This window comes from Lycium ferocissimum, chromosome 8, assembly GCF_029784015.1.
Source record: "Lycium ferocissimum isolate CSIRO_LF1 chromosome 8, AGI_CSIRO_Lferr_CH_V1, whole genome shotgun sequence".
Taxonomy (NCBI): Eukaryota; Viridiplantae; Streptophyta; class Magnoliopsida; order Solanales; family Solanaceae; genus Lycium; species Lycium ferocissimum.
In genome coordinates this window covers 20,434,247-20,461,600 of record NC_081349.1, presented here as the reverse complement: position 1 = coordinate 20,461,600, position 27,354 = coordinate 20,434,247, and the positions used below count along the sequence as shown (strand labels likewise).

At 35.6% G+C, this 27,354-nt stretch overlaps 1 protein-coding gene across 1 annotated transcript; it reads left to right on the top strand.

Annotated features, from left to right (window-relative positions):
* Window positions 1–24,226: 24,226 nt before the first annotated feature.
* On the top strand, window positions 24,227–25,201 carry LOC132066119 (uncharacterized). The gene has a single exon (XM_059459500.1). The coding sequence runs from the start codon at window positions 24,227–24,229 to the stop codon at window positions 25,199–25,201; it is 975 nt and encodes a 324-aa protein (XP_059315483.1).
* Window positions 25,202–27,354: the final 2,153 nt, after the last annotated feature.

Here is a 27,354-nt window from a genome sequence, read left to right as displayed (position 1 = left end):
CACCTATTTGATGACCAATAAATCAACAAGAAATAAATAAATAAATAAATAAATAATAGGAATATATATATATATAGGTTGTATAATAAGTTCTACTTTTTTTTTTTTTACAATAGGTAATTGGTCAACACCTATTTGATGACCAATAAAACAACAAGAAATAAATAAATAAATACTCCCTCTGTTTCAATTTATTTGAACCTATTTCTTGTATAGTCTGTGTCAAAATGAATGACCTCTTTCCTAATTTGAAAACAAATTCACTTTATGAATGATTTACAGCCACACAAATTTTCAAGGCTTATTTTGAACCATAAGTTTCAAAAATCTTCCCTCTTTCTTAAGTGTCCTGCCCAGTCAAATGGGTTCATATAAATTGAAACGGAGGGAATAAAACATAAGAATATACGTGTATATATATATATATATATATAGGTTGTATAATAAGTTCTACTTTTTTCCTTAGTATGGTAATTGGTCAACACCTATTTGATGACCAATAAAACAACAAGGAATAAATAAATAAATAGAATATATATATATATATATATATATATATGATGCACGGTTTTCTCTAGTGATTGTCATTGGGAAGAAAAATGTAACAATGATCTTGGGTGAAGAGAGTAAAATTTGAATGAATTTGAAATTTGCTTAAAAAAATTTCAGAAAGAGCATAAACGTAATAGACAACGATGGCATTTGTGCAATTTGTGCCAAAAGTCTACTTGAATTTACATTAATACCCCTAAAAAGGTATACCAAGTTGTGTCATTTGTGGTTGTGCCAAATATATTGTTATACCTCGCGTTTCGTACATTTGGATATTTCAAAGTCGTCGCGGGAAGTTAAGGACGAGACGATGTTCAAAATTATTTTAGTGCATAAGTTGGTTATGAATCTGTTTATGAATATTATTGGACGGAAATATTGAGAAAGGCTAAGGGCAAGAAGAGAATTCGCAAAATGGGCCGTGGAAATAATGCGGAAGGCTAGTTGAGGGGCAAAATGGTAATATTGAGAAAGTTGAGGGGCAAAATGGTCATTTGCCATATTGACCATGTGAGGGAAAAGGATGATTAAATAAGTCATCTTTTAGGAAATTCAAAGGAAAAAAAGAAAAGAAAACTCTAGAAATAAATTAAGGAAAAGAAGGAAAAATCAAGAAAAGTCTAGAGAGGGGCATGTGCCCCTCACATGCCTAAGGACTTATATATATATATGTATTCATCTTCCACTCCAAGGCAAGAACAAAAAAAAAGATGAAGGGAGAAACCATGGCCTATTCGGCCATGGAGGAAAAAAATATGAAGCCTCCAAATTTGATTCCAAAAAATTTATTTCTTGTTACATTCCTACTAACTTGAGGGTGCTCTTCAACATGGTATGGTTGTTGGGAGGAAAGAATCACTCTTTGGTACAAAATTCCAACCCTAGCCAAGTGAAGAAGTTGAAGAACAAAGGTAGGATTTCATTCCTTTTTATGTGTTATAAAGGGTTCATGTGTATTATAGTATATGGAAATGAGTAGAAATCATGAGAACATGGAAGCTTGCATGGTATTAGTATACTTACATGTTGGGCCGTGTGCATGGTTATGCTAAAGAGAAGAATTAATTGTGTTTAGCATGTTCGTGTGTTGTTGTAATGCATAGAAATGGAGGAAAATGCATGAAACATGAATGTTGTTGTATGTTGGCCGTGTAATGTGTAGTGTGTGCATGGCACGTGTATTGTGTTGTGTTTCATGGTAAGAAGGGATTAATTCTAGTTAAGTGTTGGTTGTTATTGCAATGTAAAGGAATGGGTGGAAATTTGTAAGAATATGGGTTGTAGTTGTGGTGGTGGCCGAATGGTATAGGGTTTGGCAAATTATGGCAATTGATGTTATTAGATAGTTTAGTTGTTGTTATTGTGGATTCCATATTGCAAACAAGAGCTTATGTTAATTGAATATAAAGTTCTTGCATGTGTGGAAAACAATGGTGTTGTTGGGAAGTTTTGAAGAAAGTAGTATATTGATTGAAGTCGTTAATGTGATTGTTGGTTGTTTGGCGGAGTTCTATTCTCGGGTTGTTGTTGTTGAATTGGGCCGAGCCATATTCTCGGGACGATGTATTTACGGGGAAATGCTTTGTCGAAATTTCGGCGGACAAAGTGTTGCTTTAAAGAATCGACTCATAAATGCCCTTAACTAAGGTTTGGTAAATGTGACCAAATTGTAGATTTTGGCGGATTTGCAACTTGGATTTGGAGTAGCGAAGGAGCGGAAAAAGGTATGTAAGGCCTCACTTTCTTTCTATGGCGTGTCTTAGATGTAATAGGCTTGAGTACGTGTCTCGGGGACCATTCTAATCCTAGAAATCCGAGTTTGAATTTAACTACTATTCATTCAGTAGAATTGAATTAGAACTTGTACGAAATGTTGGAAAAAACTCCTTAGACATCCAGAACTTACACAAATAGGACTCGATTACCCCAAGACCCTCCACAAGTGACGCTATGAATTGTAATATACGCAAATTTGATACGCCGCCTCATCTGACTCGAGGTGGGCCCACTATTCCCTAATTTCCTCCTATGGCTTCCTTCGGTTTATTTCAATATTACAGTTAAAGAAAACTTTTGGATATTATTCCGACTACTAAATAAGAGTTGTTTTAACTAAACCCTCGACCCCAAGGTATGATTTTCTCTATTAAAAGTTTACAAGTGTTCTCTAAAATATACATTTTTCTTTAAAAACTAAGTATGATTTTCTTTACTAAAAGTTTACAAGTGTTTTCCAAAATATACATTTTTCTTTAAAAACTAAGTTTCACAATATTGACGGTTTTTATGACTTAAACAACGACTATAATTCTATGATGTCTATGATCCTATGATGCCTATGATTCTACGATGACTATGATCCTATGGCTATGGTTCTATGATGATACGACTCTATGATGACTGACTATGATTCTATGACAACTATGATTCTATGATGACAATGATGATGTCTATATGCTATGTCTATGACTCTCGTATGCTTTATGCTATGTTCTATGTTGATAGTCTCGCCTTATGATTATCATTCCTCCAAGGGGAGGCAAAGACGCCCATGATTACTCCATAATGCGATCGGAGGATTCCGACCTTACGTCACTCCGATAAGTACACGATTTTCCTTGGTTTCCCCGCACGCTAAATATGAACAAGGGTCGGGGGGATGGGAACTATGTATTTTTGGGAATTGGGAAGGAACTATGTATCATTGCCACCGGTCGGGGCTTATCATCCGGGGGACGCGGGATGCCGGACGCGGATTTACGGCGCAAGGAGTATTCGGCGCTATGTGGGCGAGCCGCCTCGTGCGGTACTATGACCTGATATGACCAAGTAAGCATGCATGGCATCCGCCCCCAGGGGCACTCATATGCACAGGTTACTACGCTATCCTATGATACGTTCTATGTTCTCTATGCAAAGTATATGATTTATGTACGAGTCACGACTTGACATGACATGTTCTATGTTTCTACGCGGTTATTGTTCATGTATACATTTCTTACTATGTTATTAATCATGCCTTACATACTCGGTACATTGTTCGTGACGCCCCTTCTTGTGCGGGTATTTGCGTTTCATGCCACGCGGTACCCCCACGAGTAGAAGTCATTATAGAAGATGTTCCAGCAATGTTGCAAGCTCCACTCACCCTGGAGAGTTCGAGTCGCATACACGTGCTATGGTCCATGATTACGATTAGAGACTTTGCGGACAGTCGTGAGTCGAGAAGTGTCGCCTAAAAACGAGTTCCTTTGGTTGAGGTGTTTTTATTTTACGGAGCCTCATATTTACAAATTGTGTTTACTCGAGAAACGACGAAAAGATTTTGAAAAAATTTTTACTATGTATTTTACTTTACTTTGTCCTATGAATCCAAGAGAACATGTGTGTACTAAGAGTCCAGGTTCGCTCGGCTCCGAATATGGGGTCGGGTGCCCATCACACCCTAGTAAAGTCGGGGTGTGACAAAGTGGTATCGAGCGAGGTCGGTCCAAGGGTTGTCTGCAAAGTCGTGTCCGGTAGAGTCTGTTTATGGGTGTGAGCGGCCACGTTTATAAACGAGGGAGGGGCGGGGCATTTAGGAAGCTGATTGACCTTCTTCTCGTCCTATGATCGTGCGATAGAGCCAAGTCCTAGGAAAATGGAATCTCCTAGGCCTTACCTACGACAAAAGAAAGTGAGAAGTGATATGGAAAGTTACAAGGACAAGTATCGATGTTACGTTGCCACCCGAAATTGGGGGCTCGGTATAGGCGAGATGAGTCGTATACATATGTAAGCTCGGCAAGGTATTGCTAATAAGCCGTGTGTGCGGATCGAATAGTGAGGATAACAAAGAAGGCCTACCGGGATGGGCATGCCTAAGAGAAAGAAGCGTGGAAATACGATAAACGGACGATAAACGAGATGCGATATTTTAAGAAGGGTTATGGATTTGGCACGACGACGAAGGTGCGATCACTACCTCGGGAACTGGAGGCCCGGGATAAGGGGTGGTTATGCACACAAGTGAAAGGTGAACATTCGGAAGCGAAAAGGGCAAAATAGTAATTTCAAAGAAAGGACGTGTTATGAAAATATTCTAGAATCGGCGGACTTCGACTTGCCCCCGGGATATGTAGTAAAGGTTATACGAGGAAGTGGACGTGGAAAATATCGGTGTTAAGGCACCGAACCCACCAAAGTTTCGAGGTTAAGCGTGCTCGGTGGGAGCAATTCTAGGATGGGTGACCCGCGGGAAGTTTAGAAGAAATTACGTATATTCGGACATGAAAGACAAATAAGAGGTTAGAGTAACTTTGAGGGATACTAGAGTGTATGGGATGGTTGAAGACCATGAGAAGATGCGTAGGACAAGGCAAACTTGCTTGGTAAAAGGCGGGGAAGTGCATCACGCCACGGGGATTAGGATAGGCTTGAATAGCGTTTGGACGTACTTTATGGGCTAGTTAATAGTAATTATATGAATGTGTGAGATATCCCAAATATGATTGTATCGATGGACATGTGAATTCCAGTAACCGAAGTTATGGTATAAAGGCATTAATCGAGTAAGGTGCAGAAGTTCAAGTGACAAAGAGTAAGTGGTACAAGTGTTGCAAAGTAAGCTATTACTACCCTACTATAGATTGAGATTGGGAATGAGAATATGAGACGAAGTATAAATGAGTCATGGTATGGGTGCGCTCAAAAAGGGGGAAGCAGGTGAGAGAAATGTAAGGATAAGGTATAGGCAATTGATGCGGTAGTGTATTTGATATGAACACTTGAGGTACAGGAGACCCTTTTCAAGTAAATTGGTAAGGTCGGGGGAAACCGACAATGAGCGGATAAGTCCGGATAATGTTTAAGGTAATATGAGGAGTTCGCACAAACTTTGAGTAGTGCGACGCGAGGAAAATGGACGTGTATGAAGAGGAAGAGTATGACAAAGAGGATGATATCGGATAACTTAAGAGCTAATATGAAGGATGGAAAATAACTTTGAAAGGAGAGCTCCCCCGAGGTACTTATGCGACCTTATAAGACTAGTTGAACATTCGAGGACGAATGTTCAAAGGGGGGAGAATGTTATACCTCGCGTTTCGTACATTTGGATATTTCAAAGTCGTCGCGGGAAGTTAAGGACGAGACGATGTTCAAAATTATTTTAGTGTATAAGTTGGTTATGAATCTGTTTATGAATATTATTGGACGGAAATATTGAGAAAGGCTAAGGGCAAGAAGAGAAATTCGCAAAATGGGCCGTGGAAATAATGCGGAAGGCTAGGGGCAAAATGGTAATATTGAGAAAGTTGAGGGCAAAATGGTCATTTGCCATATTGACCATGTGAGGAAAAGGATGATTAAATAAGTCATCTTTTAGGAAATTCAAAGGAAAAAAAGAAAAGAAAACTCTAGAAATAAATTAAGGAAAAGAAGGAAAAATCAAGAAAAGTCTAGAGAGGGGCATGTGCCCCTCACATGCCTAAGGACTTATATATATATATGTATTCATCTTCCACTCCAAGGCAAGAACAAAAAAAAAAAGATGAAGGAGAAACCATGGCCTATTCGGCCATGGAGGAAAAAAATATGAAGCCTCCAAATTTGATTCCAAAAATTTATTTCTTGTTACATTCCTACTAACTTGAGGGTGCTCTTCAACATGGTATGGTTGTTGGGAGGAAAGAATCACTCTTTGGTACAAAATTCCAACCCTAGCCAAGTGAAGAAGTTGAAGAACAAAGGTAGGATTTCATTCCTTTTTATGTGTTATAAAGGGTTCATGTGTATTATAGTATATGGAAATGAGTAGAAATCATGAGAACATGGAAGCTTGCATGGTATTAGTATACTTACATGTTGGGCCGTGTGCATGGTTATGCTAAAGAGAAGAATTAATTGTGTTTAGCATGTTCGTGTGTTGTTGTAATGCATAGAAATGGAGGAAAATGCATGAAACATGAATGTTGTTGTATGTTGGCCGTGTAATGTGTAGTGTGTGCATGGCCGTGTATTGTGTTGTGTTTCATGGTAAGAAGGGATTAATTCTAGTTAAGTGTTGGTTGTTATTGCAATGTAAAGGAATGGGTGGAAATTTGTAAGAATATGGGTTGTAGTTGTGGTGGTGGCCGAATGGTATAGGGTTTGGCAAATTATGGCAATTGATGTTATTAGATAGTTTAGTTGTTGTTATTGTGGATTCCATATTGCAAACAAGAGCTTATGTTAATTGAATATAAAGTTCTTGCATGTGTGGAAAACAATGGTGTTGTTGGGAAGTTTTGAAGAAAGTAGTATATTGATTGAAGTCGTTAATGTGATTGTTGGTTGTTTGGCGAGTTCTATTCTCGGGTTGTTGTTGTTGAATTGGGCCGAGCCATATTCTCGGGACGATGTATTTACGGGGGAAATCTTTGTCGAAATTTCGGCGAGACAAAGTGTTGCTTTAAAGAATCGACTCATAAATGCCCTTAACTAAGGTTTGGTAAATGTGACCAAATTGTAGATTACGGCGGATTTGCAACTTGGATTTGGAGTAGCGAAGGAGCGGAAAAAGGTATGTAAGGCCTCACTTTCTTTCTATGGCGTGTCTTAGATGTAATAGGCTTGAGTACGTGTCTCGGGGACCATTCTAATCCTAGAAATCCGAGTTTGAATTTAACTACTATTCATTCAGTAGAATTGAATTAGAACTTGTACGAAATGTTGGAAAAAACTCCTTAGACATCCAGAACTTACACAAATAGGACTCGATTACCCTAAGACCCTCCTAAGTGACGCTATGAATTGTAATATACGCAAATTTGATACGCCGCCTCATCTGACTCGAGGTGGGCCCACTATTCCCTAATTTCCTCCTATGGCTTCCTTCGGTTTATTTCAATATTACAGTTAAAGAAAACTTTTGGATATTATTCCGACTACTAAATAAGAGTTGTTTTAACTAAACCCTCGACCCCAAGGTATGATTTTCTCTATTAAAAGTTTACAAGTGTTCTCTAAAATATACATTTTTCTTTAAAAACTAAGTATGATTTTCTTTACTAAAAGTTTACAAGTGTTTTCCAAAATATACATTTTTCTTTAAAAACTAAGTTTCACAATATTGACGGTTTTTATGACTTAAACAACGACTATAATTCTATGATGTCTATGATCTATGATTCTATGATGCCTATGATTCTATGATACGATGACTATGATCTATGATGACAATGATGGCCTATGATTCTACGATGATTCTATGATGACTACGATTCTATGACAACTATGATTCTATGATGACAATGATGATGTCAGATATGCTATGTCTATGACCCGATATGCTATGCTATGTTCTATGTTGATAGTCTCGCCTTATGATTATCATTCCTCCAAGGTGAGGCAAAGCGCCCATGATTACTCCATAATGCGATCGGAGGATTCCGACCTTACGTCACTCCGATAAGTACACGATTTTCCTTGGTTTCCCTGCATGCTAAATATGAACAAGGGTTGGGGGGATGGGAACTATGTATACTTGGGAATTGGGAAGGAACTATGTATCATTGCCACACTGGTCGGTGGCTTATCATCCGGACGCGGGATGCCGGACGCGGGATTTATGGCGTAGCCGGGTATTCGGCGCTATGGGCGAGCCGCCTCGTGCGGTACTATGACTCGATATGACCAAGTAAGCATGCATGGCATCCGCCCCCGTGGGCACTCATATGCACGAGTTACTCTCGCTATCCTATGATATGTTCTATGTTCTCTATGCGGTATATGATTCCTATGTACGGGTCACGACTGACATGACATGTTCTATGTTTCTACGCGGTTATTGTTCATGTATACATTTCTTACTATGTTATTAATCATGCCTTACATACTCAGTACATTGTTCGTACTGACGCCCCTTCTTGTGGGCGCTGCGTTTCATGCCACGCAGTACCCCCGGACGAGTAGAAGTCATTATAGAAGATGTTCCCAATGTTGGCAAGCTCCACTCACCCTGGAGAGTTCTTTGAGTCGACATACACGTGCTATGGCCCATGATTACGATTAGAGACTTTGCGGACGAGTCGTGAGTCGAGAGTGTCAGCCTAAAAACAGAGTTCCACTGGTTGAGGTGTTTTTATTTTACGGAGCCTCATATTTACAAATTGTGTTTACTCGAGAAACGACGAAAAGATTTTGAAAAAATTTTTACTATGTATTTTACTTTACTTTGTCCTATGAATCCAAGAGAACATGTGTGTACTAAGAGTCCGAGGGTTCGCTCGGCTCCGAATATGGGGTCGGGTGCCCATCACACCCTAGTAAAGTCGGGGTGTGACATATATTCACCCTTTAGAATAATATATAATCTCTCCGTTTCAATTTATGGGAATCCATTTGACTGGGCACGACATTTAAGAAAGAGTGAAGACTTTTGAAACTTGTGATTTAAAATAAGTCTTGAATATTTGTGTGGCTGTAAATCATTTCATAAAGTGAATTTGTTTCCAAATTAGGAAAGAGGTCATTCATTTTGGCACGGACTAAAAAGAAAATAGGTTCACATAAATTGAAATAGAGGGAGTACTTAGTATTTTCTCTTCTATTTGGTCATAACTTCCAATATTGCTTAACATATACTAAGAGGCGGATCCACCCTTTAGCTTGGGGTGGCATGGCGCTCCCTCGATTAATAAATTTTTTGTATACTTATATTGTAATGTACTTAAATTAGGTTAAATATTTAATCATGACACCCCCAGTCGTAAATTAGACAAAGGTGCCACGGCTGGTAGACGCAAGTTTGAATCTATCTTGAACATTTTTCGACTCATATTTTTCTTTGCGCTTTTTACTTCCTTTGTACCAGTAATTCCCTTTTCGACCCTTCCAATTTTTTTATTTATATTTTTATTATTTATATTGTCTTTCCTCTTTTCTATTATTTTATCTGTGATCTCTAGCGAGAACACAGAAATAGAAACTTCAAAATCCCTTAAATTAAGCATTTCTCTTAATCTCAAATCTGTGAGTATTTAAATCGAAAAACTTGGGTCTCAATATAAATTTTAGATTGAGATCAAAATTCATTTTTTTTAATATAATTTCTTTTGTTTATTACTCCCTCCGTCCATGTTTACTTGTCTATATTTGACTTGGGACACTCTTAATAATCAATAAATAAAATGAGAAGTGAATTGAAGTACTTAATAATAAGGGTAAAATAGGTGTAAAATGATAAATTATGTCTTGATTTTTCAAACTATATAACTTACAAATAAAAGTGGACATATATTTTTAGTATAATGGACAAATAAAAATGGACGGAGGGAGTGTATTATAAAAATTTATGCTATTCTATAATTGTTAAATTCAATTTAAATTACTTTACTACTTAAATTGTGATGGAAATTTCGTAAGCACTGCTTAGAAAAAACATGAAATTTATGATTTATTTTTGAGAACTTATAGTTTATCTAATTCTACATTTACTTATGGGGGGTATTTACCTGTTGAAGAGTTTTTCTATTATTTTCTTATTTTGATTGGTGTAATTTCCTTATTGAAGATGCTATTTTACTTATGCAAATTCATTTTTTAATATACATAAGAGATGCAAGTTTGGTGAAAATGTTGATTTCATTTCTGTTGTTAATGGGAGTTAAGGACTGTGATTCCTTGTTTAAGATGCTAATTATGTTCGTTTTTTTATTTTTGAGATGTAATTTTCATATTTGCAAATAAAAAAAAGCCTATTAAATTGACCCGAATAAACTAAAAAAAGATGGACCCGACCCAAATATACGTTCCTAACAAAATGTACATTGAAGAAAATTGAAGCACCCACCACCTTCAAATCCTAGATCCGCCTCTGCATAGACTATAAAAAGACAGGGAAAGAAATACTTTTTAAAATGCACCCGAGACCAAAATAGATAAAAAAGAAGTAATTAAACTTACGCACAAATAAATTACATTAGACTCTTCAAATATTCAGAAATATTAAAAACCGCACCTCCAAATATTAATGCATATTAAATCATATTCTTTTCATACGTTTTGCTAAATTTATTGATTAAAGTTTGATTAATATTTTGTGGAGGAAAATATTAACTATTAATAAAATTAATGAGCTAAAACTAGTCAAAAAAAATTAAAGAGCTATTTATACCTATTTTGTGTTAAAGATAAGAGAACATTTTTGTCATTTTTTTGCGAGATGGCGCAAGATCAAGTTTTATCGTAGTAATAGAGTGTAAGTTTCATATATTGTGACCGTGTAACCTGAAATCAGAGGCGGATCTATGTGGAGGGCTGGAATGCCACGCCACCCGGACACTTTGGTAGAAATTTCATATATGTATGTGCATATGTATACAAAATTAAATATATACTGATCTTGCCATCCATACTAACGAAAGAAGGAAAGATGCCACTGGCGAAGCACATACCATACCACACGAGTGACCCGAGTTCGAATCTCGTGCAGCACATGTTTTTTGGCTTGCTCTTTCGCTTGCTGAGAGTACATGCTTCAGCTGATTAGTTCTATTTCTTTTTCACTTTTATTTTTTATCTTTTTCTTTAATTCTTCTTTACTTGTTTTGGCTTGTCTCTTTTGCTTGCTGCTAAATTACACGCTTCAGCTTTATCCTTTTTCATTTTTTATTTTTTTTCTTCAATTCTTCTTTAGTTGCTTTTCTTGCTCTAATTAATTCTTGACTTTTTTCCGTCCCTCTTTCTTTAAGTATTAATCTCTTGATATGCGCGTTGTGTGCATATCCCATATCAATGAGTCCTAAATTTTAAAATATCACATAAATATTAAGTAATAAAGATTTATTTAAATAATAAATTATTTATTTTTTAAAAAAAGTTTTAAGTTTTAAAATTGATAAATAATATTATGATAAAATTTAAAGGATATTGTGATTTTTCACCTATGTCCACGCTAAGTGAAGATGACTGAGTTAAAGCTACAATTCTTGATTCTTTCTCAACTATATATCTACAACAACAAACAAAGACATTGGAGGATGAATATATTAAGATAACGGTATTAGATGGTTTATACAGGTAAATATTTTTAACGTGGAAAATCTATTTCTTTCTCAAAGTTTTAGAGAATAAGGCATCCTGTTCCTACAATTTTTTTTTTAAACTGCTTAGATTTCTTTAATCTCAGAATATCTAGAAGAGAATACTGCTAAATAAATCGAAAAAGATAAATAACCTAAACAGTAGCCCAAAATCGAACAAATCGACCCGTTTATCCTATTTGGATGATGTGGCACCCGAAACCTCCGAATCCCGAATCCGCCCCTGAACCTGATTAGATTTTACATTAATCAATTCACTCAAATAATTTCTCCTCAATAAATTAAATAAAATTTGCTAAAAATAAGTTCCAAACTTATTACTAGCCCATTTATATGAAGATATTTTGACTGAACACGAAATTTAAGAAACAAAGAAGAACTTTTGAAACTTGTGGTGTAAAATACAGTATAGAATTATGTGTGGCTATAAATTAATTCCTTAAAGATAAAAAAGTAAATTTAAAGTTAAATTGTTATTAAATATAAAAAAATATCATTCTTTTTAAATTGACTAAAAAAAAAAAAAGTGTTAGATAAATTAAACGGAGGAATTACTCTATTAGAAAGCAAAAGTAAATTTGAATACTTATCTTCAAAATGTTCAAGATTGGGACATATTTACAAAGGAATACGTGTAATTTTCTTTTACTACTAAACGGTCGACAAAAAAGTGAAAGAACACAGGTGATATGCATGACAATTGACAGAACTCGGCACGACAAATAAAAGTAAAGGAGAAAGAAAAAAAAAATACATAAATAAATAAATATTCTGTAAGACTGGTTAGAAGCCAGTACCCGACAAAAGATTTGAGAATCAAAACATTTTTACGTATTTTATTTAGTTTTTCTTTTTTATTTCTTGTCTCGAATTTCAAAGGTAAATAAAGCAGTACTACTGTTAACATAAAGATTTCATCAATCTCGATATATGTATTACTCGTCTCATTTTATGTGATATAATTTAAATAGATGTAAAATTTACGAAAAAAAGAAGATTTTAAAAATATGTATTTTAAAATAAATCGTAAATATTTATGTGATTATAAATTATTTTATTAATGTGAAACGAGAAATTTTAAATTAAATTATTTTTAAATAAAGACAGATTAAAAAAAAGTATTACATAAATTGAGCACAGGGGAATATGAAAGTACAAGCGGCTACGAGTCTTTATTGCAGTAGCATCTTTCCTATTAGGGTTACTGGTAAAACGAGTGGTGGAGATTAAATCTTGAATGGAAGGTCATGATGATATTTTGGTTTATTGGAGTCGAGTGTTTTTTTTTTTTTTTTTTTTTTTTACAAAAGAAAATTCTTTTTTTGCCGACGTATGTGGATCTAGAAACCAGGCTGCAGGCAGATTCATTGAAGAAAGTGACAAAATGGGAGAAAGATTGATTTCGATTTTGATATTTTTAATGATTTATTTTTAAGAGATATTAGAATAACTCGGCATGTCTCACTTTATGAGCCCGTTTTGATTGGCTTATAAGTGGTCAAATCAATTTATAAGTTGTTTTATTTTTTATTTTTTGAGTGTTTGGCAAATTAGCTTATAAGTTAAAAAAGTAATTTTTTAACTTATAAGCTGTTTTTTGATCAAATCAGCTTATGCCCACTTTTTTTAAGCTAAGCCAAACAGGCTATATGTCTCACCTCAATTTATATATTTTTTTATTGTACTTTAATAGAATAATTTTAAATATTACAAAAAAAGAATAATTCAAATATTTATGTAAAGCTTTATATCTCTCTAAAATTTGCGGTCAATCAAAAACTCAAAATAATATTCTGACTCAAGAAAAATATGTATAAAATTGCATTCAGAATAATTTAACTTATATTTTTATTAATTTTAATAAGATAATTATAATTATATAAATACTTATAACTTATTTAATATAATCTTCTTAACTTTCTAAATCTCATATTGAATCAAATATTATCACATAATAAATTGATATAATAATAACAATAACATACTCAATGTAATCGCCAAATCGTGTTTGAACAAGCAGACCTTGCCCCTATTTTTTGAAATATAAAGATAGTTTCCGATGAGCTGTCGACTCAAAAGAAATGAAGAGAAATACTAAGGGATCGTTTGGTGCATGGTATAGGCTGGGATATCCCAACACTAATTTTTTATACCGTATTTGATAGGAGGTATAAATAAATTTATTCTGGAATAAATTTATACCTCCTATCAAATACGGTACAAAATGAAGCATAATCCCAAGGGTGAAATATCCCTTCTTATCTCGGGATTATTTTATACCATCTTTTAGATGGTATAAAATAATTCAAGAGATAGAATAAATTAGTTCCGAATTATAATTTCAAAATAATTTTGGTTACCTATCAAACGACCACTGAGTATCACAAAAATTGATAGGAAAAAGTTAAAAAAGGAAGGAAAAAAAAGAGAGGAAAAAATGCATTGGTGGTTGGAATGAAGTGACATTCAAATGCCTTGAAAACCCCTCCAACCTCACAGCGTGGTGGGGTGGGTAGTGTGCAATTAGACAGTTGTTATAACAGGGTCTAAGGGCCCCTCTTCCCATCTTATCATCTTTACTTGACATGATATAGAGCCCGTTTGGCTTAGCTTATAAGTTGCTGGAAGCTATTTTCAGCTATTTTAAGTATCTAGCTATCAGTTTATAAATTATTTTATGTTTAAAATAAATTCAAAAAAATGAGTTCGAATAGTTTAATTTTTTTTTTTTTAACTTATAAGCTATTTCAGCTTATGAACTTCTTTTTTTAAACTAAGTCAATCGGCCTATAGAATTGTATGACCACTTCTTTATTCTCTAACCCTCTCCCACTTGAGTACTGACTATTCAACTAAAAAATAAAATATTTGTATTTTTTTCTCCATGTTCGAAGGCTCAAAACTCTGAATTCTTGGTCAGTGGCGGAAAATTCAATCCACCCCTAATCCAACCATATCCTTGATGATAATCCAGTTTGACGTACAATAGATTTTTCTTTCTATTTGTCCGTTTTAGAAAATTAGAGATTTTCTTATATTATTCTTTATTAATTATTTCTTAAAATACTGGTAATCAAGCTTAAATTTTCAATGCATAATTAATAAAACAAATCTCAAATAAATAATTGCTTAAGAAAGTGTTAAGTCAACAAGAAACAAGTAAAAATGAACGGAGCGAGTATGAACGAAAGCGATGGGAACCGACAAAAGTATATATATATATATATATAATATTTTTACTAGAGAAAAATAGTACTCCATCTATCTCAATTTATGTAATATCGTTCGGATTTTGAAAAGTCAAATTTTTAATTTTGATGGTGTATTCGAATATAGAATTTTTAAGTCTTTTGAAATAAAATTTATATATGCTAAATTTACATAATAATTGACAACTCAAAATACTTAAAAGGCATATGAAGAGATTACAATCAAAGAAAACCTCGTTTGACTTTCGAATTCAAACAATAACACATAAATTAGAAAGGACGGAGTAAACTCTGTTCTTTCTTTTGGTACTTCAACATTTTGAATAGAGTGATCAAATGACCATTTTGAATAGAGTGATCAAATGACCACAAAACAGAATTATTCTCCATTCAAGTCAACAACCACATATTCAAGCTGTGTTGGAAAATTATTCCACTCTCTTAACGTCTCTTCTTTAATTTCTTTGGTCATCCAATATAATTGTAACTTAAAGATCGGGCAATTGAACTTTGGGTCACTTTCATCTCTACCCCAAAAAAGCTACCAATAATTTCATTATTTTGTTGAATTGGCAAATAAAAATTAAAGCACAATAATTTTTTGCGACAAGAAAAATCTTTAGTGAATGTCTTTGATAAGTACGAGAGATGTTAGTTCAATTGGTGAGACACACATGCCTCTTAACAAAAAGACGAAGTTCGAGAACATGAAAGAAAAAGGTTGAGAGTTCACTATTGACATTATAAGTGGTGGGTGAGATACCAAAATAATATCTACGAAAGAAGTCATAGATTGAATTTTAAAGGAAAATTATATCAATTGTTTATTTTAAAGAAAGAGAGAAAGAAGCAATAATAATCTCTCTCCAGAAAATAATCAATGACCTTCTGTTTAGATGATTGATTATGTACACAGGGGTCGTTTGGTTTGCAAACAAGTTATATCGAGATTAAATGTGGGATAATAACATAAAGATTAAATGATAACGAAGTATTTTAATGAACGTATTTTTAGTGATAGATGTCTAGTTTATTGGACTAAAAATAGAATATATGGGTTATAACATTAAATATGAAAAAGGGTCACAGATACCATTAACCTTGTCGTTGTGAAAATGGCTCTTCTGTTAACTTTTTAATCTAAAAATACTCTCAAATTATGATATAATTTTGAAATTTAAAATAGCTACACGACATTTTCTAAGCTTGCCACGTGTATAAATCAATATTAAAATTAAAATCCACACATTTATTTCAAACCCACCCTGCCCTGACTCATTCATGACCCATTTTCCACGACCTTGAAATAGTTGCAAGCTTATTCTTCATTATCTCTTAAATGCATGGCAGAGCCAAGTGAGGCTGCCGATGAAAAATTATACTCCCTCCGTTTCAATTTACATGAATCCATTTAACTGGATACGATATTTAAGAAAGATGGAAGACTTTTAAAACTTGTAGTTCAAAATAAGCCTTGAAAATTTGTGTGGCTGTAAATCATTCATAAAGTGAATTTGTTTCCAAATTAGGAAAGAGGTCATTCATTTTGGCACGGACTAAAAAGGAAATAGGTTCAAACAAACTGAAAAAGAGGGAGTACTATATACATAAAGTTAAAATTATGTTTTATGCATAATTTATAGTAGATGATGAATCGCCTTATCTTCATGTATTTACTCAGTAGCGGAGCCACATAGAGTCAAGGGTGTTCATCCGAACTCCTTCGGCGAAAAAAAAACACTGCTTTTACATGGTTAAATTTTTTTTATGTATATATAGTAGATGTTAGGCTTTTTCGTATGTTTACTTTTTTATATTTTGAACCTCCTTACTGAAAATTCTGGCTCCGATATTGTGTTTACTTTCTCATATTTTAAACCTCTTACTAAAAATTTTGGTACCGCCAAGACTTCAATTTTTCATTTTAGTCCTCAAGTCTTTCTGCTTGTACAGGGCACCACCCACCACATTTTTCTTAATCCTTTCCTCATTCTATTATTGCTTCTTTATTTAATTTTTTTGGCCGGAACAAGTTCTTAATTTTTTTGGTCAATTTATGAACACATATATATCATGATGGTGATGAGGGCGGACGCAAGTTGCAGCTTTTTATTGGTTGATAAAGTAGGAAGAGCGCAACAAGTTGGTGAGTTGTGTTGATTATTACACGTGGCAAACTTAGAAAATATCGTGTAGTTATTATATCTGGTCTGTTAATTTTTGGGGTATAATTGAGTGGAAAAAAAAAAAAAGATAAGAATATCTACAGACCAAAAGGTTAACGGAAGATATTTTTGAGCCATTTTCAATACATTAAGAATATTTTTGGCCATTTTTCATATATAAAATATGTGTGAGGTAAGGTTTGCGTACATCTTACCCTCCATAGATCCTACTATGTGGGACTACACTGGGTATGTTGTTGTTGTTGTGTGAGGTTTAAACTAAGGTCAAATGGTCAAATTTACCCTCTAAGTATGATTTATAGTTCAAATTTGCTCTCCGTCAAAATTTGGGATCAAATTTGCCCTCTCTGTTAGGATACTTGATAAATTTGCCCTGATTTTGGATGAAAGTATGACTAGGACTCCTTATCAGTCCATATAGGCGTCATGTGTATAAATAAATTTATTTTTTCTTTAAATCTTAGGGTAAAAATCATACTAATTAAATTTTATCATGTATTTTCTTTTTTTATTATCAATCTTGTTAAAACCCTATCGTATAATATCTCTATTTCCACTGTTGACTCTGTTTTAGTTCCTTATGGGTTTAATTTAACGGAAAAGGGTCAAAATTACCCCTGAACTTTGAAAAATAGTTCGTTAAATTTTCGTTATCTTTGCGCCAATTATACTTACGAGTTATCTTGTAAATTCGATTATTATACCAGATTTTCTCACAGAACTTATTCTTGCCACGCGAAGATCATCCGTTTCTTCAAAAATTATTTTACCCTCAAATAATTTTTTTACCCACTAAAATAACTCAATCCGACCCAAATTTTTTTTTTTTCAAAGAAAAATAATATGGATAATTTTTTCAAAAAAAATAATAATAATTTCGTATTAGTTTGGGATGGAAAAATAATAATTTCGTATTAGTGGGTAAAAAATTATTTGAGGGTAAAATAATTTTGAAGTAAGGATGATGCCACGGCAATAATTTAGTGAAAGATAATCGACCCCAAGATAATCAGAAGTGATAATTACTCTAAAGATAACGAAGCATTTAAATCAACTATTTTTCAAAGTTAGAATTTTACTTTTCCGTTAATTTAATGGCATCTGAAACACGACCTCCTTTAAGTCTTAACGTAACGAAGACCCTTATTGATGGTCATAATTTCAATGTTGTGGCTTCAATGTTAACAGCATCAGCGGTAGAGAGGAATTTGAGAATTACGATTACGAAGGTGGTGCTGGAATAACATTGTTTGTACCGACAGATCAAGCATTTACAGATCTGTCCTCATCTATGATGTTTCAATTTTTAAAAATAACCGATGGTGGAGGGCGGTGGACGGTGATGATAGTGGGGGAGAAGAAGAAGGGGAAGCGGTGGTTCGACGGAGAAGAAGATTAGGTATTAAATTCTTTTTTTATAATAAAAAAAGAAAATACATGACAAAATTTAATTAGTATGATTTTTACACTAAGATTTAAAGGAAAAATAAATTTATTTATACACATGACACCTATGTGGACTGATAAGGAGTCCTAGTCATACTTCAATCCATAATCAGGGCAAATTTATCAAGTATCCTAACGGAGAGGACAAATTTGATCCCAAACTTTGACGGAGGGCAAATTTAAACTATAAGCCATACTTGGAGGGTAAATTTGATCCTTTGTCCTTAAACTAAATACAGTTGGATACATTCTTATCTTCATTTTTAACCTCAGGTTTCTTAAGAGACTCTGGGAATTCGAGAGGGGCAAATATGATTTTTTGTATTTAGACTAATCCTGAAATTAGAAATTATGGTAAAGCTGAGATGACTATAATGTAATTTAATCCCGAATTATAATTTCTTATCCTAGTAACCAACGACCCCTTAAAGAATTTTGAGAGGTATTTATAACTTAACATGTATTTAGATTGCATTTACTAAAACAGGTAAAGATAATTTTTTCTAGAGGTTTCTAAAAAATCCATTTTTCAATTAAATATATAAGGAAAGCCATGTTTATCGCTTTTCCTGAAAAAAGAAGAAAATAAAAGACTGTTTTGATGCCACCAAAGGTCTCGTGACTCATGACATTTGTAGTAGTTGCTTAAACATTGAAGCTTGTACCAAGATTTATATACTAAAAAACAAGTGATTAAAACAAACCCAAACATAATAAATAAATAAATGACTTTGGAGCATCAAAAGAGTTGTAATTTATTGTATGAATTTAGGGAAAGGAAAATAAGTTTGAAGCCATCCAATGACATATTTTCCTAAATAAAATATTTAGAGGAACTGTTTGACTACATCGAAGAGCTTTCCGATGAGTTCCAAACATCGATCTAACAACTCCAATTGTTTATGTAATTTTTAATTAGGTTCATGTGCGTGTAAGTTTCTTTATTTTTTCTTTTGTATCTCTTATTATCAGGTCCCTTTTTCCTTTTATTGCTTGACATTATCATTTACTTCTTGCACTATATTAAAAGATTAAATAATATATTTTTAAAAAATTTAGAAGATGAAAAGAAACCTAGAGACTTAAGATATGCTTGGTACGAGGAAAAATATTTTTTACGTAAAATAAATAATTTTCTTACTTATTTAATAAATTTGTAAGTAAATAGAAAATATCATTCAAAAATATTTATATATTATAGGCGAATACGATGAAGGTGGAAGATAAACACGTGGGGGTGAGTTGGGGGAGTGGGGGGAGGGGGTTAGGGCTGGGGTGGGAGGCGAGGGAGGTAGGACGGAGTGGTGGGATTATGAAACTTGTTATACTTTAATTAAGGAAGTCATTTTCTTAATTTTTTACAAATTTCTTTTTTTAGAAAAAATTATTTCAAACCAACACTTTAAAAAAATATAACATGTAGAAATCCGTACCAAATATAACAAGTTCGACAAACTTCCTCGTAATGACTTTGAGTTATATACAATAATAATACGATTTATAATTAAATATTTAATAAATTTCTTAATACACATAAATCTAGGCAACAACAATTGAGTTCACACGAACCTATATATATGACATTGTTGATCTGTTCCTATTTTGATTCGCATTATATGCACAAAACTATTGAGACTTAAACCTGAAACTTCTATTCAGAGCCAAGAGATCAATCTCATTATCTCGTCGCAATCAAAACCTAACACCTCGAGAATCTCTACAATATATATAGTCGTTTAACTAGGTCTATTAGCTTATACTGTAGCTACCAATTAGACATCAAGGACGGAAAAAGAATTTATAGTTCAATATTGGCAAGTTAAGATTTCAAGAAATATATAAATAATCGGTCGGTCATAGAACTTGTATACAACTCCACTTTTGTTTATGTAACCTAATTAATTTGTTTGAATTTCACGTATAAACAATTGCAAGTTAGAAGTATCGACGAGTTAAAAAATATCAATCACTTTGCCGTAGCCGGTCACTTATTTTTATTTAATGGTTTTTTCGTGCTATATTTTATTTCCTTTGCTTAGGAGACAAGAGAGTGAATTATTTGGGGACAAGCGCTATTAAGCAAGATTTAGTAAAATGAATATTTATAATTGGGAAATCTTTTGAGAATGAATTTAGGCTAACTTCAGTGTCTAGATGCGTTAATTGTTCATGGACTCGTCTTTACTTTTAAAAAATAAATAAATTATTATTTCAAAATATATAGATCCAATCGCACGCTGTATACGTGGAAGGTTGTTCTCAACCTCCACCAAATTAAAAATAATAAAGAAATAAAGACAAAGTTTAGAAAGAAAAAAAAAGTTTTATCACTATTTCAGTAAAATCAAAGGTTATAGAACATTTGACAAGAGGTTAGTTCAATGTAGAACAGTTCAATATCTTTTGAACTAGTATCATTTTGTTCGTATGGCTTCCAACTACCATATCCATGTATTTTTCTCATTGTTATAATTACATAGTAATCAAACTAGGATTTGATCATATATTTTCGTCCTCAAGTGAACAGTTCAATTATTATAAAATCATAATTTAAAGTATCCAACCTCCTTTGCTATTGTCAATAGTGGTACCTAACTTCGGCAGCTTGACATTTTGCAAACACCAACTCTTAATTAGCATTCAAAGAGGTGAACGAGGACAACTGACTACCGCTAAATGTCAGAATAAGAGTACACATTGTATGATTGAAAATTGTTGCTGCATATTACCAGTGCCTGTATGTTTGACAAGTGCCTCCTCTCAACAACGATCAATCAATGTTAAGTCTGATTAAGCCCGCAATTAACTACTAATTGAAAGGTACCGAACACGAAATCAAAAACCATAGTGCAGTAACGTACATAAACATTCGCTTCCTGCTCTAACTTTGATCGATTTGCAAGCACAACGTCTTTTCTGAGAGAAAAGATCAAGAGACTCTTGCAGGTCGTCTTTTGTATCGGGTTAGTGATATCACAAATTCAAATTCCAACTAATCAGTTGGAGTTGTGTGTAATATTACCTTTGATTATTATGTGAATAAGAGAGGATTCCAGCTTCATAAAATACAAAACCAAATTAGAACATTCATGTCTTTGATTCAAAGGTTATACCCTACATAAACCAATACTTAATCAACTAACTAATTCAAGGATCTGTATAGTATCTGAAACTTCACATGAAGAGATTAATTATCCCTTAATAGCGAAGACACCCTGGATCTGTTCCCTTGAGTTTTAAGGTTATTCACCAACAATAATTATACAAGATCCAAAACATAATGTTGATCTAAAGATAGAAAACATCATCAAAAGCTTTCCAGTAAAATATGCGGAGGGTACAAAGTACAACTAATTGGCCATGTGCTTGTGACCTAAATTGATGAATGATTCATCGTGCACCAATAGGGCCCATTATATATATATATATATATATGGTCATGAAAAAAGCATCAATATATGACATGCACGTGGTAAGTGAACCTAATTTTCCACCCTTTAATTGGACAAAGCATCAACTTTTAAGAGAGAATAACAATTCTTGAAATTTCAAATCACAGAATAATTGTGTTTATTTTATTTCAACCACAGTTTTATTTTACTTATGATCGATCATCTAAATATGTTCTTAAAATGCCTCAACATGTCTTGAATACTAAGGTGGATTTTAAATTTTAATCCAATGAATGCATATTACAATTGCACTCGCAATTCTTCTAGGACAATCAGTTCAAAGAGAAAATATGTGGCGAACTTTAGTATTGACACAAAAGTCCGTCACACCACTCATTTTTTGTTTTAAAATTTCCCCCAAACATTATAGAAATCACTTCTTTCTGATTTTTTTGGTATAGGGAGTGTATACGGGAGAAACCGAGGTAATTGATATCCCCGGTTTCCCGACATGAAAACTATGCTCGATCGCCATGAGATCGATCTTATCGGGGATCGGATTCCGAGATCGAGCAGAATCAGGACATTGAGGCGGGTTGAAGAGGCGGTTAGTCACCATGATAAGAAAATCGAAATATCAGCCATCAGCCGGATATTTCGGCACCGATCACGTCAATAGTTGTCAACAGATTTTATTCGATTTTATTCCTTATTTAGTATTGTACTAGGGTTGGGACTCCTCTACTATATAAAGGAGAGACCCCCCCCCCCCTTTATTTTGGCTAGGTTTTTTCCCCTGCAAAGAGAGCAGCTTCTTTATTTCATTGTTCAGAGTTCGCCGTTCGGCCCCATACATTAACCTCGACCCCGGTATTCGAGGTCAACCGGTGCCCTCCATAATTAGATTTGTAGTCTGATTCTGTACTATTATTAGTTATAAAATTATAAATTGTATTAAATTAAATCGCATATCCTTGGCTTCACCTATAAATTCAATTGTTATCCATTTTTAGGGTAAACAGTTTGGCACCCACCGTGGGGCCTGGGATAATAGTGTTGGTTTAATACAAATTCTGATTACACTCGACATTTTACACTTGTTCTTTGAGGTTTGATTTCAGGTTTACCAGACATGTCGGACTCCCATTTTGTCAATTTTCAAGTTGAGTCAAGCCATCATGAGCACAACGACGATGAGGGCGTACCCAAAAATAACGTACCCCCAGTTAATCCTAACCAGGTCGGGTCATTGGTGGGCAACGCACGCGGGGGGATAACGCGAGCCATGCCGCAACACCTCCGAAACTAATCGACATGGCTACGGGCCCAACTACATGCCCAACAAGAGATTATAGCACAATTGCAAAACCGAAATCAAGCACCCGATATTGCTCCATCGGACCAGACCGAGGAAATGGAAGAAAGGCACGCTGCTCGGAATAACGAGAACTATCTTGGGCAGAATGTCGAGCTGGTAAGGATGCTCGAAGAATTGACGAAACGAGTCGAATCTGGCCAAAGAAGATAGAGGCGAACGATAAGAAGGTGGAGAATTACAACTTGAGGGTCGACCAGATTCCTGGGGCACCTCCGGTGTTGAAAGGATCGGATTCTAAAAAATTCGTCCAAATGCCTTTTCCGCCAAGTGCTGCGCCGATGAAAATCCCGAAGAGATTTCGCATGCCCGATAACTCGAAGTATAACGGGACAACGGACCGAAATGAATATGTGACGGCATACACATGTGCTATTAAAGGCAACGATCTCGCCGACGATGAAAGGGAGTCGGTGCTGCTTAAGAAATTCAGGGGAACCCTGTCCAAAGTAGCAATGATATGGTATCACAACTTTGCCGAGCATTCAATTGATTCATTTGCCATGCTCGCGGATGCTTTTGTCAAAGCTCACGCAGGAGCCATCAAGGTAGAAACCAAAAAATCGAACTTGTTCAACGTTAAGGCCGAGATGACGAAACCCTCCGCTAGTTTGTGGCCCGGTTTCAAATGGAACGCATGGATTTACCTCCGGTCACTGATGATTGGGCCGTTCAGGCTTTCACTCAAGGGCTCAACTCAAGAAGCTCGATCACATCTATGGAGCTAAAGCAAAATCTGATAGATTACCCGACAATCGCTTGGGCTGATGTACACAATAGGTATCAATCGAAGATCAGGGTCGAAGATGATAAAATTCTGAGAGCCGCCTCAGTATCATGGCATTCCGGTAATGATCGATCGAGGAAAACGACAGATCGAGATTCAAGACCATCATATGACAGGTATCAACCTTACCTACCTGATCGAAGGGGCAACGGGCGCAACAGCAAATCGAGCAAGAACGATAGGAGGAACGATTAAGGTCCAAGTAATCGTGGACTGATGAACAGAAATGTTACCGATAGATTTTCGGTAACTAGAGAAATCCCAAGGTTGCCCGAGTATAATTTCTGCATCGATGTAGCGACCATAGCAGCGGCCGTTATCCGTAATAGGGAAACAAGGCACCCAAGGCCAATCCAATCTGATCCAGAGAAGCGGGATAAAAGCCTTATTTGCAAATACCATCACACTCACGGCCATCGAACCGAAGATTGTCGGCAGTTGAGAGAGGAGGTTGCCCGTCTGTTTAATTTGGGACACCTTCAAGAATTTCTAAGTGAACGAGCAAAAACTCACTTCAAGAACGTGGACGCCAACAAGCAAGATAGACCAGAAGAGCCTCAGCAAGTGATCCACATGATCATGGGAGGAACGGACGTCCCCCTGGGGCTGGTAGTGAAACACATTAAAGTTTCCATAACAAGAGAAAAGCGTATTCAGAATTATGACCTCGATGACCCCATCTCGTTCAGTGACAAGGACATGGAAGACATCGTCCAGCCTCATAACGATGCTCTGGTAATAGCTGTCCTTGTCAATAAATTTAGAATTAAACGTGTATTGATTAATCCAGGTAGCTCGACTAATATCATTCGATGGAGAGTCATCGAGCAGCTGAGACTACTAGATCAGATCGTGCTAGCAATACGAGTCCTTAACGGATTCAACATGGCCTGTGAAACGACGAAGGGTGAGATCACCTTACCTATTAACACGGCCGAAACTACGCAGCAGACCAAATTTTATGTGATAGAGGGAGACATGGGGTACAACGCATTATTGGGACGACGGTGGATTTACCTCATGAAAGCGGTCCCCTCAACTATGCATCAGGCGTTAAAATTCCTGACCACAGAAGGGATCAAAACCGTTCATGGTGAGCAACAGGCCGCAAAGAAAATGTTTGCGGTCGAAGAATCTATTACGACGGCAATGATACCGGAATGGAACGAAGGGGAAAGTGCTAAAAAATAATCACGGATTCTGATCCCGGAGTCGTCCGAGGATCGGAATAGGAACACACCAGATGAAGAGTTAGAGTTCGGAGTTCCGAGGACCTTTGTGGTACCCGATGATTCAGATGCCACTAAATCCACAGTCGAAGAGCTCGAGCAAGTCATACTGTTTGTTCATCTACCTGACAGGAAGGTATACCTGGGCACGGGGTTAACCCCCGAGCTCAGGAAAAAATGTATTGAATTTCTTAAAAATAACTTAGATTTCTTTGCCTGGTCCCATTTAGACATGACAAGTATCCCACCGGAGGTGACAACGCACAAGTTGAGTCTGCATCCAAGTTTTTCTCCCGTCAAACAAAAGCAGAGGCCGCAGCTCGAGGTAAAACATGCGTTCGTCAAAGACGAAGTAACTAAGCTCTTTAACATAGGATCTATTCAAGTGATTAAATACCCGGACTGGTTAGCTAATGTTGTAGTAGTGCCTAAAATGGGAAATAAATTTAGAATGTACATAGACTATAAAGATTTAAATAAGGCTTGCCCGAATGATTTATTTCCTTTGCCCAGCATCGATCGAATGATCGAGGCTACTGTGGGTCACGACAAATTGAGTTTCCTCGATGCCTATTCTGGGTACAATCAAATACAGATGGACTCGGAGGATCGAGAGAAAACCTCTTTCATAACTAGGTATGGCATTTATTGCTATAATGTAAAGCCCTTCGGTCTAAAAAATACCGGTGCTACCTGTCAGCGGCTGGTTAACCGCATGTTTGAGCACCAAATATGGAAATCAATGAAAGTTTATATAGATGACATGGTTGTTAAGTCCCTGCGAGCAAAAGACCATTTAAAGTATTTGCAGGAAACTTTCAGTATACTAAGGAAGTACAACATGAAGCTGAACCCGGAAAAGTGTGCCTTCGGTGTTGGTTCGGGTAAGTTTCTCGGATTCGTGGTATCAAATCGAGGAATCGAAATCAACCCGGATAAGATAAAGGCAATTGAAGATATCACCGTGATAAACGACATCAAAGGGTACAAAGGTTGATTGGGCTGATAAACCGCCTCAGTTCTATCTTTCATCTCCGCATCCTCGGACGAAGTCATCGTTTTTTTCTCATCGCTAAAGAAAAGACCGATCTTGCCCGGACCCCCCGAATGTCGATGGCCTTAGCAGCTCAAGAAGTACTTATCAAGCCCGCTTTGCTCCACACGCCAAAAGCGAACGAGCAGTTGTATCTGTACTTGGCGATGTCTGAGATAGCGGTAAGTGGTGTCCTTGTTCGAGAGGAAGAAGGTGCGCAATACCGAGTTTATTATGTAAGCAGAACCCTAGGTGAAGCTGAAACCCGGTACCCGCATTTAGAAAAACTTGCTTTGGCTTTATTGAGCGCATCTAGAAAATTAAAACCTTACTTTCAATGTCATCCCATATGCGTCGTAACATCATACCCCCTAAGGAATGTCATGCATAAACCCGAACTCTCGTGCCGATTAGAAGAAACGTTGTCAGAGAGATTAACGGTACGATATTGAATATAGACTACTTAATTATCAAATCACAAATACTAGCGGATTTCGTGATCGACTTTGCGCCGGCCATGATCCTCGAGGTTGATAAAGAGATGCTTCTTACCTCGGGGACTAGTTCGAGAATCTGGACCCTTTACACAGATGGTGCTTCTAATATAAAGGGGTCCGGGTTAGGGATCGTTCTCAAACCTCTCTCAGGTGACATAATAAGACGATGCACAGTCCGTGATTTGACTAACATTGAGCGAGTACGAGGCTATGATTGCGGAGTTTAGAGGCGGGGTAAAGGCTTGGCGTAGAAATCATAAGAGACGAAGTGCGATTCTCTCCCCGCGGTCGACTAAGTGAATGGAACATTTGAGATAAAAAAGACGACCGAATACGAAGATACCGAGAAAAAGCTGTGTTTTGTCCTTAAATACGGTTCGAGGAATGAACATTGGAACACGTGCCTCGAGATCGAAATAACGAGAGGCGGAGACGCCCGGCAAACTTGGAATCATCAAGAATCGGATGAGTTCAATTCGAGAAGGCGGGTGCGATTGATAAGATCGGTACCATCGAGACTGGGCCACGCGAGATAAACTCGACCAAATTTCGCCTGGGATCGGAGGAACAAATATATAGACTATC